The 16,278-nt window shown below is 45.4% G+C and overlaps 2 protein-coding genes across 5 annotated transcripts; one reads left to right on the top strand and one right to left on the bottom strand.

Moving 5' to 3' along the window:
* The first annotated feature begins 328 nt into the window (after positions 1 to 328).
* TXNL4B (thioredoxin like 4B) lies at positions 329 to 8,923 on the top strand. 4 transcript variants are annotated; one of them, XM_082862664.1, is made up of 5 exons: positions 329 to 485; positions 3,080 to 3,317; positions 3,611 to 3,779; positions 5,391 to 5,542; positions 7,353 to 8,923. In XM_082862664.1, exons 3-5 carry the CDS (start codon positions 3,648 to 3,650, stop codon positions 7,516 to 7,518), a joined length of 450 nt encoding a protein of 149 aa, XP_082718790.1. In that variant the 5' UTR covers positions 329 to 485; positions 3,080 to 3,317; positions 3,611 to 3,647; the 3' UTR covers positions 7,519 to 8,923. The 4 variants fall into 4 exon arrangements, with proteins under 4 accessions (XP_082718790.1, XP_082718788.1, XP_082718789.1 ...); XM_082862662.1 differs by lacking the exon at positions 3,080 to 3,317; XM_082862663.1 differs by lacking the exon at positions 329 to 485 and having other exon boundaries at positions 2,520 to 3,317.
* Positions 8,924 to 10,739: 1,816 nt separating this feature from the next.
* Positions 10,740 to 15,736, bottom strand: LOC309977323 (haptoglobin-like). Its single transcript, XM_082863369.1, has 5 exons — positions 15,648 to 15,736; positions 13,937 to 14,016; positions 13,532 to 13,630; positions 12,612 to 12,686; positions 10,740 to 11,658 (listed from the first exon to the last, which is right to left on the bottom strand). Exons 1-5 carry the CDS (start codon positions 15,650 to 15,652, stop codon positions 10,880 to 10,882), a joined length of 1,038 nt encoding a protein of 345 aa, XP_082719495.1. The 5' UTR covers positions 15,653 to 15,736; the 3' UTR covers positions 10,740 to 10,879.
* Between the last annotated feature and the right edge of the window lie 542 nt (positions 15,737 to 16,278).

Genomic DNA, 16,278 nt, shown 5'->3' with positions numbered 1-16,278 from the left:
GTTCCTAGTGCGGGACAGAACGCTTACAAGGCTAGACTGTCTTTCTCTGCGGCTCTGATCAGAGGCACTTCCGAGTCTCCTGACGACCAATCACGCTTAGTCTAAGAGGCGACGCCCCGCCTCTAGGTGGAATGTGGGAAGGAGAAGTTAAAGAGATCGGTCATATTTATAGGGGCGGAAGTGACCCTAGGGCTTCCGGTCAGGGCCAGGGAAGGTGGGCGGGGACTAGAATAACCTCTTCCGCTTATTTGAGCTGGGCCTAATGCGAGTTCATCACTGCGCCTGTGCGTCTTTTTCCGTTTCCGTCCCCTTAAAGTGGTCAGCCACAGTTGCTAGGCAGCTCTAGCCCGTGGGTTACTTTGGTTTGGGGTCGCAGCCGCGGTTGGGGGAGGAGGAAAGAGCCTCCCCAGTCGGCTTTTTGGAGAAAGGGTGAGGGTTGCCGACAACCCTGAAGTGGAAGAGAGGGAGCTGACGTGTACAAATAAGTAAGTATCGTTTTCCCTGGCAGTTGTGGGCCAGGAGTAGCCCAACCACTGGCATCATTAAAAGTATGTCGGGGCTTCCCTGGTGGCGCAGTGGTTGAGAGTCCGCCTGCCGATGCAGGGGACACGGGTTCGTGCCCCAGTCCGGGAAGATCCCACATCCCACATGCCGCGGAGCGGCTGGGCCCGTGAGCTATGGCCGCTGAGCCTGTGCGTCCGGAGCCCGTGCTCCGCAACGGGAGAGGCCACAACAGTGAGAGGCCCGCGTACCGGAAAAAAAAAAAAAAAAAAGTATGTCGGACTTCCCTGGTGGCGCAGTGGTTAAGAATCCGCCAGCCAATGCAGGGGACAAGGGTTCAAGCCCTGGTCCGGGAAGATCCCACATGCGTGGAGCAACTAAGTCCGTGCGCCACAACTACTGAGCCTGCGCTCTAGAGCTCGTGCTCCGCAGCAAAAGAAGCCACCACGCCAAGAAGCCCACACACAGCAACGAAGAATAGCCCCTGCGCGCCACAGTTAGAGAAAGCCCACTCGCAGCAACGAAGACCCAACGCAGTCAAAAATAAAATTTTTTAAAAAGTATGTATGTCGGATATTTGGGGAAAATAAAGACGCGCAGCCCAGTGTAAGTAAAAGTCACTCGTCTGTTCACACGCAGAGATAACATCTCTGATGGTCTTTGGGGATATTCATTTCTAGTTATTTTTCTATGTGAATATGTACATGTGTATTATAGTTAGATTTTGTACAAAAGTGGGATCACACTTTATATACTGTTGTGGGATCACACTTTATATACTGTTGTTTTATAACTTTGTTTTCTTTATCACGAGGGTTTTTCAGTTATTCATCTCTAACACGGCATATATTGACAGTGCGCTAGTACGTTGCAGTGGCTATACTATCATTTATTTCCTCAGGTTGTTTGCAGTTTTTCACCGTTATAAATGTACGTTGATCTTTGTGCATATGTCTATTTATTTACTAGGAATAAATTCTCAGAAGTGGAATTGTTGGTCAAAGAGTATTCAGGTTTCTTTGTAGAAAAGTTTTGCTTCTCTGCATTCCAGCAGGGACTCTGAATGCCTGCCCCTTCACTCACACTCTTGCCGTTATCATTTAATCTTTGCCAAATTAATGGATTTGAAAATATATCGTTTAACTTGCTTTCCTTTGCTTACTGGTAAAGCTTAACTTTCCCAGTATATTTGTCCATTTTTACCTCTTCTTTTGTGAATTTTCCATTGGTATCCTTTGCTGTGGACATTTTCTTAGGTGTGGTCTCAATTTCCCTCTCCTCTTTCCAACATTTATCCAGTCCCACCCTCTTACAGGCTTATCTCCCCACTCCCCGTTGACAGCTTTGCTCTCCCACCACTTCCTCTTCTTAATCAGTAACTTACAGAAGTTGCTGTTTGTTTGAATTCTAGTGGTGGGACAGATCCATCTTCTTTCTGACTTTCCCTTTCATCAGTAATTTGTTCTGCCACTCCGACTTGAAGAAGTCCCTTCTGGCAATCATCTTCTCTATTTAAAGTATGACCTTTTGGGACTTCGCTGGTGGTGCAGTGGTAACGAATCCACATGCCAATGCAGGGGACACGGGTTTGAGCCCTGGTCTGGGAGGATTCCACATGCCGCAGAGCAACTAAGCCTGTGCACCACAACTACTGAGCCTGTGCTCTACAGCCCGCAAGCCACAACTGCTGGAGCCTGCAAACCTAGAACAGGTGCTCCGCAACAAGAGAAGCCACCGCAATGAGAAGCCCGCGCACCACAACGAAGAGTAGCCCCTGCTCACCTCAACTAGAGAAAGCCCACGTGCAGCAAGTGACCCAACACAGCCAAAAATTAATTAATTAATTTAAAAAAATAAAGTGTGACCTATTACTAGAACAATTTCATCTCCTATGTGAATTTTTAGTAATTCATATCTTAAAATGTGACTTGTCACCAAAAAAAAGAGAGAGAGAAAGAAATCCTCCCTTTTTGTAGCATAAGACACATTTGGGACTGAATTCAAAATATTAAATATCTTAATGGAGTCTCATGGCTGGATCAAAAGTAAAGCTCCTTGATCATAGAGTTTCTCAATCATAAAAATAGGACTTGTAGTAGAAGGAACACTGGACTAGAAATTGGATGGCGTGGATTCTAGTTCTTTTTTTTGTAGCTAGAAGTGTAACTATGAGCAAACTAGTCTGAAAATGAGAGGCCCCTTCTATCTCAGTATTTTACTATTTGTTTTGTGTATGTGTGTGTGTGGTTTTTACACACTCTTAATTGATCTGTTTGCCATGTGATGAAGTATACTCAGTAAGACATACACCAAGGATCTTTAAACCAGACTCATGATAATAAAAATGTCCGTCAATAAAAGACTGTTTAAAAAAGGATGGAACGGGCATGAAATAGTATGGCACTGTGACAAAAAATGTGTGAGTTTTCTACACAGAGATACGTGATGGTCTTCACATGTGAGGTAAACTGCAAAGTGCAGAAGAGTGGGTAAAGTACGTGTGCTGGACGTCTGTCATTTGCTCCAGCAATCTCAGCCACACAGTTCTGGTAACTACTCCCTCCCATGGCTCCTTCAGGCCTGCAGGTGAGAACAGCGCCCTGTCCCGCTGCTACTAGCCCAGGGTCCTGCACTACACCCTGCTGTTTTCCTATACGTTTCCTTAATGAAAGTCTTCAGATTACCAAATTTGAGGATGTCATCTCTTTCCTGCTGGAACACTGACTGAAAGAATACACTCTCTTTTGAGTAAAAAAGGGAGAAAACTTTGGAACCCGTTTGTATTTTCTTGTGAATGCATAACAAAACTCTGGAAGGTACGTGAGAAACTAATGAAGGTTGTTACCTTGTAACTACTTACAGGGCACTGGGAACTAAGCCAGTTGAGGGGAGACAATATACTTTTCTATATTGTTCCTTTTTAACTGGTGGACTTACTTGCCGCCAGTTTGTGCATTTAGTGTGTTCCTTTTACTTTGTTGTTCCTGTGTTGTGTGAAACCTTTTTTCCTCTGGAAAAAAAATATATACACATTACCTACTACAAAAATTAAAAATGTTTTAAAATTAGGACTCATGCACTTAATGTCTTTAAACATTTCAACTTTCAGGACTGACAGTGAGGATTGATATTTGGATTATTTCAACATGAGCTTCCTGTTACCCAAGTTGAGTAGCAAAAAAGAAGTGGACCAGGCGATAAAAAGTACTGCAGAGAAGGTGCTGGTTCTCAGGTTCGGGAGAGACGAGGATCCTGTCTGTCTGCAACTAGATGATATTGTAAGTGAATTTTTTAAGTAAATCGTTTTTATTAAAAAGCTATACATTCTCACTTCCACATCTGCAAAATGAATGAAAGGGAGCAGGCAGGGCCCGGGGATATAGCTGTTCATTTGTTAGCACACTTTCACTAAGAGCCAATCGTGTGCCTGCCCTGAGCTGAACCCCCAAATCTGTGATTGTGCTGAATCTGCCCTGGATGCCCTTCCTCAGTAGCAGCTGCCGAAGCTCAGTTTCACCAACAATTCAGTGGAAGACCAGGAACATTATTAACAAGCGTCTATGAACATTGTCTTACTCAGTGCTCACAGCATGGGGATAATTGCTATTACTGTTCCCAAGGGGGGCAGATGAATGCCAGGAAGGTCAGGTGACTTCCCACAGGCACAGCACCACTAAATTGCAGAGCTGGGATTTGAACTTTGTTTTCTCTGCCTGCAAATATGCTTTTCGAGTGTGCTGCCTCCAGTGTGTGCCTGATGATAATCTCTGATTTCACAACAAATCTTCACAGTCTGATGAATAGGAAGGGGAGTATGGGACAGAGTAAGTTGATCCTTGTCTCTGTTTATTGTGGAGAGAGACTTACCCAGGACTGAGACCTCACCCACCATTTCTACTGCTGCCACCCTCAGTGTGGATACAGTGTAAGAAACCCCACTTCTGTGGTTAAAAATGAGGGTGTGGGGCTTCCCTGGTGGCACAGTGGTTGAGAGTCCGCCTGCCGATGCAGGGGACACGGGTTTGTGCCCTGGTCCGGGAAGATCCCACATGCCGCGGAGCGGCTAGGTCTGTGAGCCATGGCCGCTGAGCCTGCACGTCCGGAGCCTGTGCTCCGTAACGGGAGAGGCCACAACAGTGAGAGGCCCGCGTACAGCAAAAAAAAAAAAAAAATGAGGGTATGATGTGTTAATCTGGGGGGCAGGGGCCACAGCATTTTAACCTCAACTACAGAGGGTTTGGAATATCACAAAGGTCAAGAGTATAGACTCTGAAGCCAAGCTGTCCGAGTTCAAATCCTAACCTTACTGCGTACAGCCATGTGACCAGGGGCACATTACCTGCCCATACCTCGGTTTGCTCGTCTGTGAAACGGTGACTGTAGCAGTGCATACCTCATAGGAATGTTGTAAGGATTAAAGGAGCCAACAAGTGTAAAGCACTTAGAACACGTAGGACATAACAAGTGCCATGTAAGTGTTTGCTGTTTTTATCATAATTATCATCTATGGGGAGATTGGAAGGAAGAGATGTGGGGGAATTCCATTGTCTGTAGTACGTATTTTTGAGTTGTTTTGTTTTTTATTTAAGCGAGTATGGATTTTATAAATCCATAAAAAGTTTATAAAAACTTTACAATCAAAAATAGAAGGAAAAAAAAGAAGCAGAAATATATTCATACAATTTGCCTAGGGCCCTTTCATTACCCTGCCAACAGTGATTCAGACTCTGAATGATAAGGTTACACTGTGTCTAATGTGGAACTCAAACAGGCTAGATTCTTGGCCCGGGAATTTTTTTCAAACAGAAAATTCTCTTCCAGTAAAAAAGTTCACAGAAGAAATGTTGCTGCCCTCAAGTTGTAACCCACATCTCTCTCTTCATTTGTAGCTTTCTAAGACCTCTCCTGACTTAAGTAAAATGGCTGCTATATATCTGGTAGACGTGGACCAAACCCCAGTTTATACACACTATTTTGACATCAGTTATATTCCATCTACCGTGTTTTTCTTCAATGGGCAGCATATGAAAGTGGATTATGGGTAAGTTATATTGACATGAAGTTATTATAGTCTTAAAAGTTTCTTTTATCCAGGCAGTTTCAGTAGCTCACCTATTTGCATGTGATGGGGGCTTTGTGAGTCTTATGTTGGTACTGTTTCCTGAGTTGATGCACGCTCTAATTTTTTTATGTGGAACTTTGGTACAAAATGAGAGTGTTTCCAGTATGAGTGGTGAATTTTAACTTAGGTGTGAGAGAATAGTACAGTTTGTGAAGCACTCGCCATCTTTCAGTGTAGAAATACAGAACAGCTTTTTAAAAAGTTTCCCAGGAATTTTATTTAGAACAAAGTAGGTCATTTGTTCTTAACCTTTTGAAACTCATAGACTGCATCTATAAAAGAAGTAATCCTTCAGCAAATTAAGACATGCTTTTGTCTTGCCAAATTTCCTGTCTTCTTTCACTCAGAGAATTTTGAAGTCATTCTTCAACAAAGTCTGTCAAGAATAAGTAACATGAGGGACTTCCCTGGTGGTCCAGTGGTTAAGGCTTCACCTTCCAACACAGGGGGTGCAGGTTCGATCCCTGGTCAGGGAGCTAAGATCCCACATGCCTCGAGGCCAAAAAACCAAAACATAAAACAGAAGCAATATTGTAACAAATTCAGTAAAGACTTTAAAAATGGTCCACATCAAAAAAAAAATCTTAAAAAAAAAATAACATGAAATCTTTAATGCCTTCCCCTCCATCCAGTTGGCATCCCAATACTTACTAATTTTGAATGTATCCGTAATAATCCTATCATTTCTTACTGTGGTCAAGGAGTCCACTTGTCTAGATCTGTGTGCCTGCTTTGTCATCATTTATTTGAAAGTGTATTAAATATAATCTGTTTTAAGTGTTTTATAGCTATTTATTCTCCTAGAATACAGTTGATATATGTATTAGTTTGGTGAATATTTTCAGAGGGTGATTTATGATACTACTTACCACCTTAAAATGTATACAATTTTTAACCCAGCAATTGCATTTCCAGGGATTTATCTGAAGGAAAATAGTCACGAAAGTGGCCAGAATTGGCTACATAGATCTTCATCCATCCCACCATTATTTAGAAGACAAAATACTTAGAAAGAAGCTAGATGTCTACAGAAGCATACTAGAAATTAATTTAATATGGTATGGGAGATGCATGTTTAATGACTTTGAAAGAACTATGTTATATGTTCATTGAAAAAAGCACCTTACAAGATAGTTTACATGATATGATTCTCGTGACTCTGAAAAAAAGAAATGCACACACACACACACACACACACACACACAAACACAAGCTTGAAAGGGTATATACCAAAATGTGGCCTATGGCCTCATTTTTTTTTTCCTAAACTGCTTCTACAGTAAACATACTTGATACTTGAAAAGTAAAAAAAAAGGTAATATTGCACCTACCACTCAGAAGTATAAGTGACTAGAACTCAGAGACAAGGACAAGTTAATGGACTTTGCACAGTGTCTAGTCAACAACAGCAACAACAAACTAAGCCCATGCTAACACCCAGGGAATACTACTTGATGATGAGTTGAGAAGTGATTAAATAGGTTTTGAAGCAGAAGCTTTGCACCTGGTAGGGCTTACATGCTCTCCCAGCGGCCCACAACACTGGTTTTAGTCGTATATCAAATGGGCCCTGTAATCGCAAAGGGAAAATCAGTGTCAGGCTTTGTGTCTAAAGGCTCCCTGATCAGAAGAAAATAACAGAGCTGCTATTTATTTTGTTTATCCTGAAGGTCTGACAAGTAATTATGAAAAGTTTTGAGCGAGGTTGTTTCTCTCCTATGCTATTTAGGTCTCCAGATCACACTAAGTTCGTGGGAAGTTTCAAAACCAAACAAGACTTCATAGATTTGATTGAAGTAATTTATCGAGGTGCAATGAGGGGAAAACTTATTGTTCAAAGTCCTATTGATCCCAAGAATATTCCCAAATATGACCTCCTCTATCAAGACATTTAGCACTTTCACTACTGTCAAAGTTGAAGAGACAGGCCCATCGTGAAACAGTGCCTGACTCCAGCTGTGCTGTTTTTCTGGGGTCTTTCGGAAATGTGGTCAGCATCCTGGCGGAGAAGAGGTTTGACGTGTATAGAAAATACCGGCCCCCAAGTAGAAGACCACACTGGTGCTGTGACAATTGGGAATGCCCAAGTGTCTACTCCCTGCAGAGCCCAGAGCAGTCAAGTCAGCCGTGGTCAGTTTCCCCAGTGTGGTTATTTTAACTTCTCTTCATATTATAGTTTTCTTTATTCTTTAAGATAATACAGAATCCTTCTAAACCTTGGCTAGTACAATTTGATTTAACTATGTTTATTCGATACACAAGTAAAATAGAAAGTCAATTCCCGTAAGAGCAAAAATACTCCTTTTCTACCCTATGTGTACACACCCACCCCTTCCATCTTCCTCAGCTCGCCACTCCTCCACTCGTGTATTTATCTCGTGCTCGACTATTATCCCAGTTCTTCTGGAATAAGTCATTCTTTACTGAGAGCAGGCAAGTTTGTTTTACCTTCGAGCCTTTCTGGCTCAGACTTCTAAAGGTGTCCTGGCTTGCTCAATTTACCAGCTTTTCTATTATGAAATTGCCCAAGAAGTGAGAACTTGAACCGCCACCATCCAGCACCCAATGTGAGCTAAACAAAGAGTTAACTGCCCTTAGTAAGTAGGAGCTGGTCTCTCCCAGAGCTCCGTCTCTTCCTGCGGAGAAAACTGTACTTCACGGACTCAAGACTGGAAAGAGATCTCAGAATTGCTAGAAAGAAGTATCCTGTTTACAGGACTTGCCTGTGTTAACAACTTTATGAAGCATTCTCCCAGGGTCCTCTGGCACAGCCTGCCACCACTTGGGCAAGTTCCTGCTCCTCTCAGAACCTCGCGGGGCTAAGGGTACTGCCTTTCTAGAATAAGAGAATAGATGCAGAGCCAGAGGGCAGTGTGCCAGGCAGCACGTGACCTGCTTGCCAGCTTTTTGCCACCTTGATGACAGAAACCCATTCTGTGCAGGGCAGCACTGTCGGTGCACGTCTGTCCCCCTTTGCCAGGTGCTTCCTGTCCAAGCCTTTTCTGACAAATGTGGCGTAGAAGGAAGGCTGCTGGGTACCTTGTGGCCTTCATTGATAAAGGAGAGAGCCACTCCAGGAAGGAGACAACAAAACCCTGTCAGCACCACCTCCGTCTTCTCCTGGCCCCCACTTCCTGCTTTCATGGTGATCGTGGTGCATGGAACTGCAGCAGCTGTCTTAGGACCACGAGGCAACCAGCACTGGGATGAAAAATGAACATGCTGAGAAGACCGGTGAAGAGAGCCTGGGTCCCTGATAGCGATACTGAGTGGACTCTAGACATGCCTCCCTTAAGATTTCTATGAAAGAATAAAATGTCTTCACTGCCTGTCACTGTTAGCTGGATTTTCTGTCCCTCATAGCCTAAGTCACAGAGCATTTGAGGTGTGGGAAGTGCTCAGATAACAGCAAAACCTCGGAATTTTCATGCTTAAGATTCTCATATCTTCTCTCCTACTGAGGGCTTTAGGGAATGTTTCTCTGAAGTCCTGGTTTACATGTTTTTGTTCCCATCTTGGTTGCTGTCCATTCCACAAGTATTTATTAAGTACATACTGTGTGCCCCGTCCTGTGCCAGATGCTACATAAACACGAATGACTCCTGGATGGAAGAAAGGCTGCTTAGAAGAGACAGTGCCTGAGCCTTAAAGGAGAGTAGGAGGTACTCATGGAGAAAGGGGAGGGCTTTTCAGGAGAGGGCACCGGGGGAGGAAGGCCCGGGGGCTGGAGACAGCACGCGTGTTGAGAGGGCTCCACGGAGTCCAGTGTCACTGGAACCCGAGGGGGAGGCCAGGCGGGTGAGAGGTGCCGCTGGGAGGAAGGCAGAGGAGATGAGGGTATTGGGGAAATGCCGAAAGTTTTCTTTTCTGTTCCTCCTGAGGGGTGGTCAGGAGCCACTTAATCAGTCAGATTGCTTTTCAAGAAAACAGCGCTGAAGGTACGATCAAAAGACATAGGTGCCTCCTGAGAGGCATCATTTCATGTGTTTGTATTATTTTTCAGTTTCTAGCGATCGTCTTTTCCACACGCTCTAGAATACAGGTCTAAGTCCTTCATTGGCCTATGAGCTGTAACCTGTCGAAAATTATTGATGGATCTGGAGAGTGCATGTGAGGAGAACGTCACAGGGAAGGGCAGAACCCTAGTGAGGAATAGTGACATTTTAAGCCATGAGCAGGAGAGGCCCTATTTTGGGATGACAGGACGGTATATTGGTGAAGGGCCAGCGTACTGAATAAAGGCTTACTGCTCGCTTAGAACTTTTCTTCTTCAGTTAGAAGAGCTTCATGTGCTGGGTTCTAGAACCTTTTTTCTGGGAAACCCTTAATAACGAGACCGTTCTTTGTGAAATGAAAGACTCAGATGGCTTGCGTTTGACTCCTGGTAAAGGGTAGGTCTCTTCCAAGTGGGAAAAGCAGCCCCTCCTAAGGAAGAGACTTCTAACTTTACCCGGCCCCAGAATGTTATTACTGATGAGCACTTTAGAGATCGTCTGGGTTAAGCCCCTCATAGGAGAGACCTGGGGACTGATGGGCAGGGAGCTTAAGGAACTTGGCAGATTTATCGTCGAGCTGTGATTTGGACCCAGCAAGTCCAGAAATCCTGCCTTTATACCATCTTACTTTGCCACCTGAAGCACTGGTGTGTTGGAGCACAAACAACAAAGTACTGTCTGTGTTAAAGCACTTGTTTTCATGCCACTTTGAGCTAGCATCTTCCTCACCAGCCTCCACTCTTTCTCCTCCTTTACTCTGAAGAAGCAAAAGGATGCGGTGAAAAGAGCTCGGGATTTGTATTTAGACAGACCTAGATTAAAGGTTCAGCTTCACTATTTGATAGCTATGTAACCCTAAGCAAATCACTTAACTTCTCTGAGTCTCTATTTCCTTGTCTGTAAAACAAGGATAACAGTGACCTCTCTGAGGCCTGCCATTGGATAGGCACTCATTCAGTGATCATGAGCGCTGCAGTGGGGCAGTTTGTATCACTTTAGGGATTTCCAGTTGCCCTGGGGGTTTTTCTGCCACACTCCCAGTAAACTCTAGAGCACTTGGCTGCTGCCATACTATAAATGAGAGAATTTTAAAAGGCCCAAGGCCAGAAACAGCACAGAAATGAGTCAAAGGAAGCTCTTTATTGATCGACTCAGCAATGCAGGGCTGGAACCCATCAGCTTCATGCCACGTTTTTGTCCCCTCTGCTACTGTCCAGTTTTCCCTCGGCCTTTCAGGCAAAGGCTTCCAGCCAGCCTTGCGTTAGTTGTCATCTATGGTTTTCTGAACCCAGTCCAGAATGGAGGACACCTTCACATACACACCATACTCGGCAGTAGCACAGCTCTTGTCAAAGCTCAGGATCCCAGCCGCATAGTAGGTGTCGTCAGCCTCGTCGTGAATGGCAAAGGCGCTGCCGGCATCGCCATAGCAGGTGTCTTCCTGGTACTTGGACAAGCCAGCACAGAAGGTGTGCTCATTCAGTATCGGCTGCACCCCCACAGGGCTCTTCGGTGTCTTCTTTTCAGGTACTGTGCTGCCTTCGTAGTGCTGTACACACTTGTCTTGGTCAGCCACCGGCAGCATGATGTACTTCAGATGCTCAGTAAAAACTAAGTTGGCATTTCGCCCCCAGCCAGACACGTAACCCACACGCCCCGCTTCCACGTAATCTTTTGAAGGTAGGCAGATGGGCATTACTGTCTCATCAATGGGCACCTTCTCTCTGAGTTTGATGAGCCCAATGTCTACCTTGGAGTAGTCAGGGTGGAGAAGCACCTTCTCAATCTCCACAAGCTGCTTTCTCCCCACATAGAGTCTTAAAGTAGGAGCAATGTCTTTTGCTTTTGTTGTATTGTCATGACCCAAGAAGAGATTTTTGGCTGTGGTCAGCAGCCATTGTTCATTGATCAGCGTGGCCCCCGAGGTGAGATTATTGCGGGAGACCATCTTAGCCTGCCAGGGAAAGCTGCCTTTGGCATCCAGTGAGCCGCCGATGATCCTTTGCACCTGAACCGCTGGATGCTTGGGCTTTCCGCATACTGTTGAGGAGAGAAGAAAACTATGAGCAGAATGTGACCGTCTCCCAGTCTTTCCCAGGGAAGGATAAAAGGACCAACTCTTGCTGCTGTCTGAACGGTCACTGTTCATTTCTCCAGAGCTGGAAATGTTTGCACGCTTTGCCCTTACCTTCTGCTCCTCTTGTTCCCAGTGTTTATAGTTTAAAATGATTCTTTTTTTTTCTTTTAATGTTTACGTCACTAAAGCGGAGTTCTATTTCCTGCTTTTCTAACTCACAAAGAAACAAGTAGCCCTGAAGTTTTCAAACTCTGGCCGCTGAACTCTATGTATATTTAAACAGTCTATCACAGCAAGATGTCCATAGCTCCCTTAAATTCATTGTAAGCACAAGGAGCTACCATGATTCATTCTCTCTGAATAAAGAGGGATGTGATATTGCATTTCATAACAGGCAGGTTAGCAGTTCCGCCTCCCTAGTAGCAGAAGACGGTAGGCAAGATCCTCTTGTTCCAAGAGGGAAAAGGAGGGAGCGTCAGCTCTTTCTAGTAACAACAGAGTCCTGACCCATCTCCAGCCTCCTTTGTCATAGTCTCACGGATTAAAGTTTTGTTATGCCCTCCCTTGACCTGTTGTTCCTGGAGCTTGCTTTACCCTTGGCCCAGGGCTCTCTAGGTGGGCTCTATGTACACACAGAGTTTCCTGATCCTCTGTGGGCAGTGTAGACTGGATTCAGTCAGTGCCCCGCAGGCCAAATGAACAAATCCTTAGTGAACTTCGTGGGGAAGTATTACCTGCCTGTGCACTTCTCTGCCCAGCCACCTGTGGTTCTCCCTGGTCCCTCCCCTCGGCTCTTGTGTGCCCAGAGGAAACCACACAGGGAGGATGTGCCTCTAGGACATTTCAATCCCTGCTGGTGCACCGACCCCTCAATACCCACTTTTCCATCTCCTTCCCAGGACCCATGATTTCCTACCTGCTTCACACTCAGGGGGTTGCTCTCCAAGGTCCTTATTTATCCACTGCTTCTCCCTGTTTAAGGTGTACATTCCTGAAACAAAAAGAAAAAAAATGAGCCAAAAGGGAAATTGTATCTGGACCTAGCGTGGGGAGAGAAGGTATTTAAAGAGCAGAATCAGAGAGGCAGGAAGGGGGAGGGCAGGGGAAGAGGAGGAAGGGAGGAGCGCTGTGCTAGAAGCCAAGTGCGGGGGCCACGGTGCAGCCCAGCAGGGCAGAACAGTGGTCACGGGGACCGTGGCGATCATGGTGATCGTGGCAAGGCGGTACGGGGTCCTGACTCCCTCTTACAGGCTACCTGAACTTGGGCAAATTACTCAACCTTTCTGTGCCTCAGTTTCAGCAGCAGCAAAGTGAGAGTAATAACAGTATCTCTTGGGAATCCCCTGGTGGTCCAGTGGTCAGGACTCCGCACTTCCAATGCAGGGAGCACGGGTTCGATCGCTGGTCGGGGAACTAAGGTCCCGCGAGCAGTGCAGGGCGGCCAAAATAAATAATAGTATCCCTGCGGAGGGGTGTTGTGCGGACCTAGTGAGCAAGTCCGTGTGAAGCACTTAGAGCAGTTCCAGGAGTGCAGTGCTCTCTAGGTAAGGGCTCCCTGTCGTCATCACCGTCACCGTCATTTTGTCCACGTAGATGTCACCCTGAGAGGGTAGGCTACCTGGCGTCACCTCCCTCCCCTTAACAAAGGAGAAAACTTGAAGCTGAGAAAAGTTAATTTGCCCAAAAGGCCACAGCTACCGGTGACAAAACCCTTGTTAGAATCTAAATCTCCTGGCTCCAGAGAACACGGGCACTTTCTGGACAGTCACCCTGGCTCCACTCCTTGTGGAAATGGTGGGACAGAGGAGGGCCCGGGGACATTCGTCCCAGCCTTACCATCTCCAGCGCGTAGTTTGTAGTAGGTTTTACACCGATAGCGAACCAAGTGTTCCAGGTAGCCATTGGCAATCTCGGGGGGCTTTAAGCAGCTGTCATCTGCAGAGAAAAACAGGAAGAGAAGGTTCGTAGTCGGAAGCTTCCCCTAGAGACCCAAAAAGTCAGAGGAGAAGCAGCTGCTTTGCACATCAACCTCCCTCCACCCCAAATGGAAGCCCTGGGGAGGGCAATCTCCCCTTATTTCTGGCTGGCTTCCCAATTTTCTTCATGATACTGAAAGACCAGAGATTAAGGTGAGAAGGAGCAATTGGATCTTCCCCAGGAGAGGGTGCAGGTCTGATGTGGCAAAAGTGGATGCAGCAGTGCTGGGAGGTACATACAGCTCTTGTCCAAACACAGTCCTACCTGTGGCAGTTGTGGTTTCGCTGGTTTCCACCGCGAAAAGCTGCCCGCAGAGCAGGAGGGCGACAACAGCTTGCAGGGCACTGCAGAAAAGACGGAAAGGAGCACGCAGCTCGTCTCCCCGCATCACCACACACTCACTCACACACACACACACACACACCCCTCCCATTAGGCAAAAAATAGATACGGAAGTGCTAGGACCTAGAAGCCCTTCACCCACCCACATGCATAGTTTAGCAGCTTCCCAGTCACCCAGGTTCCAGCATGTTCTGTGCTGCTGGGAATTCTAAGGAAGCTTCAGAGAAGAACAACCAAGATAGGAAGGCACATGGGGATTGGGCCTCAGTTTCTGGCAGCATTCAGGAAACATTAAATTGTTAATATATGAGCTCTCCAGCAAAGAAAAATCTCACTTGGGCACCCTAAGGTGCTGGGCTACAAGGATACTGCTAATGAAATGTGGATAACTGGAAGCTGGGGAAGTGGGAATTTATTATGCTCTTCTCTCTACTTTTTGAAATTTTCCATAATAAGAGGTTTTAATATATAATTTAAAACACTGATATAGCTTTTTCTATTATTTTATAATTTGACTTCAGGAAATGGTATAGCAAACCCCAGGATTCCAGGTTACCTGGAAGATAACTGGCTCCCTGAAAGGTCGACTGTGCACATGGGCATCAATGCACAGGCTATATTCACCAGTTAACCATCTCCCTGAAGGATGTCAGCTACTCAAATATTGCTTGGTTAAGTTTCTAGTCTCGTTATTTCAACATTTCAAAAAAATTTTTTATTTTTTTTTAAATCTGAGTGCCTGAATTGTGTCACTCAAATGTGTCACTATTGATCTTTCTTATTATACATTTTTAAAAAGAAAAATCTGCTAATAGGCATATTCAAAATGCCAGGGGGAATTCCCTGGCGGTCCAGTGGTTAGGACTCAGCACTCTCATTACCAAGGGCCCAGGTTCATTCCCTGGTTGGGGGACTAAGATCCCACAAGCCGTGTGGCGTGGCCCAAAAAAGAAAAAAAATGCCAGGAGGCCTACCACAGGAGCTGCTGGCATCCCCCACGAAAATATCATAACCTCGAGGAAAAAGCTATTCCTTAGGGGCTTCCCTGGTGGCACAGTGGTTGAGAATCTGCCTGCCGATGCAGGGGACACGGGTTCGAGCCCTGGTCTGGGAAGATCCCACATGCCGCAGAGCAACTAGGCCCGTGAGCCACAAATACCGAGCCTGCGCGTCTGGAGCCTGTGCTCCGCAACAAGAGAGGCCACGATAGTGAGTGGCCCGCGCACCGCAATGAAGAGTGGCCCCCGCTTGCCGCAACTGGAGAAAGCCCTCGCACAGAAACGAAGACCCAACACAGCCAAAAATAAATAAATAATTAATTTAAAATGAATATCTGCTTATAAAAAATATTTGTTAAAAAAAAAGCTATTCCTTAGAGAAAGGCACGTCTCATGGGAAAGACAGCACCATCTGAAAGAATTACCCTTTATGGATACGGAAAAGCAGAGGATTTAACACAGAAAACACTTTATTCACTATAATTTAGCCCATTTGCCTTATTCCTTTGTTATATTTTTGCATCTCTCCTGTAGGCCTCTCCTGTACCTGGGCTGTCATGTAGATAAAAGATACATACAAAGAAGGATGAAATAATCCAGAGGAAAGGGGGGACAGGGCTGAACTGTGGACTCACCTCATCTTTGGTACATCTGCCTCTGAAACAGCAGTGCTGTGGGGCACCTTCTGATGCTTTTATGCCTCTGGTATCTCACTCCACCGCCTTCTTGATTTCATAATCCCTGTGTCTACACACTTTGGCCTTGCTAAGGTCACTCGCATTTTCCAGTAACAAAGCCACAAACAACATCTCTGTTAAAGAGTCGAGCTCTTGCTTCACGCTTGAGTTTCCCCTGGTGTTCTTCATGCTTGAGCCAAAGAAACCTGGCCACATCATGACCCCATGTAGCTGCCAAAGTGTTTCCCGAAATCAGCCACTGTGCAGGACTGGGGGAGGAACCGTCAATCTGTGTCTCTTTGTTTTGGATGATTTTCAGCACTGAACAGAGCCTTTTTGGGGTTATTTCAGATCCCTTAGAGACACTCCTGCAACCTGGCTAAGATAGGGCTCTAAAGTAAGCATGTCCTTTTCAGAATCATTTTCCCCACTCTGTGTTGCCATCTCCTTATTGCTGCAAAGCTCTCCAACCTGAAATCAGTAAAATGTATTTATTATGTCTTCTCTGATCTCTTTTTCCAAGAAATCACACAACATTGTTAAAGCTATAGTGTAGATGCAAACTATACTCAATGGCAGTGGTTATCAT

Source organism: Leucopleurus acutus, assembly GCF_964270905.1.
Source record: "Leucopleurus acutus genome assembly, chromosome: 20".
In the NCBI taxonomy this organism is placed as follows: domain Eukaryota; kingdom Metazoa; phylum Chordata; class Mammalia; order Artiodactyla; family Delphinidae; genus Leucopleurus; species Leucopleurus acutus.
Note: the sequence above shows the minus strand (reverse complement) of the source record. Positions and strands in the feature narration are given on the sequence as shown.